Below are 223 nucleotides of genomic sequence, written 5' to 3'. Positions count from 1 at the left end.
AACTGCAAATGAGCCTCCTTCCCGCCGGCTCAAAGGACTCTCCTCCTTCGCCCACGCAGGAAGGAGCCCCTGGGATTGGTCGTCGCCCCGGACTGGTCGCAGGAAGCCTCTGGCACGTTCTTCTGGGACGATGGAGAAGGAATAGGTAAGGGGCCTCGTTTAGGATGTTTGGGGATTATTAGCAGGGGAGGGAGGGGGTTGCTTTGATTTGGGGGGCATTTGT

The 223-nt window shown here is 58.3% G+C and overlaps 1 protein-coding gene across 1 annotated transcript in view; it reads left to right on the top strand.

Moving 5' to 3' along the window:
• Positions 1-223, top strand: part of LOC119588842 (maltase-glucoamylase, intestinal-like) — a 45,727-nt gene that overhangs the window by 5,062 nt on the left and 40,442 nt on the right. The window contains exon 8 of the mRNA XM_037937483.1: positions 60-145. Within this exon, the coding sequence (XP_037793411.1) occupies positions 60-145 (86 nt within the window). The remainder of the gene's footprint in view (positions 1-59; positions 146-223) is intronic.

The sequence above is a fragment of the Penaeus monodon genome, chromosome 24, assembly GCF_015228065.2.
Source record: "Penaeus monodon isolate SGIC_2016 chromosome 24, NSTDA_Pmon_1, whole genome shotgun sequence".
Taxonomy (NCBI): Eukaryota; Metazoa; Arthropoda; class Malacostraca; order Decapoda; family Penaeidae; genus Penaeus; species Penaeus monodon.
The sequence above is the reverse complement of the archived record's forward strand: the minus strand, read 5'-3'. Positions and strand labels throughout refer to the sequence as shown.